The sequence below is a fragment of the Manacus vitellinus genome, unplaced genomic scaffold (genome assembly GCF_001715985.3).
Source record: "Manacus vitellinus isolate BGI_N305 unplaced genomic scaffold, ASM171598v3 scaffold_8_pilon, whole genome shotgun sequence".
NCBI lineage: Eukaryota > Metazoa > Chordata > Aves > Passeriformes > Pipridae > Manacus > Manacus vitellinus.
Genome location: NW_021940864.1, coordinates 19389566 through 19390596, shown reverse-complemented (window position 1 = coordinate 19390596; position 1031 = coordinate 19389566). Strand labels below are relative to the sequence as shown.

Below are 1031 nucleotides of genomic sequence, written 5' to 3'. Positions count from 1 at the left end.
GAAACGGATGAAAAAGAAAGAACTTATGACTTGACAATGGATTTAAATGTAAGTGCATGCTCATATTCATTTATATAATGCACACATATAAAAGCTTAAACTTCCTGAAGACGTCAAATAGAAATTCTATTTCTCTAAGCAGCTGCACAATTTCATTACTTATTTATTGCATTTTTTGTTAAGCCAGACTGCAAGATTTTTAGGGCAGGAGCTGTTTCCTGGATGTCTGTCTGAATGTGATTCAGCAAAAGGAGCTGCCAAGGAGCAATCCAAATGCAGTCATTTATAAATAAGTTATTTATTTATAGATGTATATAAGTTAGAAAAGATCATAGAATCATAGAATGTTAAGAGATTGGAATGGACCTTAAAGGTCATCTAGTCCCAGCTCCCCTTGCCATGAGCAGGGACACCTCCCACTAGACCAGGTTACTCAAGGCCTTATCCAACCTGGCTTTGAACACTGCCAGGTTTGGGGCATCCACAGCCTCCCTGGGCAACCTGTTCTAGTGTCTCACCACCCTCTCAGTAAAAAATGTCCTCCTACTATCTAACCGAAATTTCCCCTCTCACTTTGTACCCATTACTCCTTGTCATATCACTGCAGTTCCTGATGAAGAGTCCCTCTCTGGCTGCCCCATAGACCCCATTCAAATACTGGAAGGTTGCTACGAGGTCTCCAGGCAACCTTCTCATCTCCAGGCTGAACAGCCCCTGTCTTTGCCAAGAAGGTGCTGCAGACCTCTTATCAACTTCGTAGCCCTCCTCTGGATCTGTAAGAATGACACTGTAAGCAGTGAACTTCAGGAGTTTTTGTTTTGTTTTGTTTTTATTTTTGTTGTTGGTTTTTTGTTTTTGTTTTTTTTCTGGTTGGTTTTTTTTCCTGTTGTTCATGTAAGAAATGAGGAAAATACGGTATCCTAGTGAAGGTGCAATGCAATTGTATGCCCTCCTGCTTTTTGGACTCTGCTTTGGGTTTAGGCCTCTTGAAACTGAGGAACACGTGTGCAGCCTGCCATCCCTAGCTCCCT

The 1031-nt window shown here is 41.6% G+C and overlaps 1 protein-coding gene across 1 annotated transcript in view; it reads left to right on the top strand.

Annotated features, from left to right (window-relative positions):
• Positions 1 to 766: 766 nt before the first annotated feature.
• Positions 767 to 1031, top strand: part of RSPH9 (radial spoke head 9 homolog) — an 18958-nt gene continuing 18693 nt past the window's right edge. The window contains exon 1 of the mRNA XM_029965102.1: positions 767 to 789. Coding sequence (XP_029820962.1) covers positions 782 to 789 — 8 coding nt within the window. The 5' untranslated portion in view covers positions 767 to 781. The remainder of the gene's footprint in view (positions 790 to 1031) is intronic.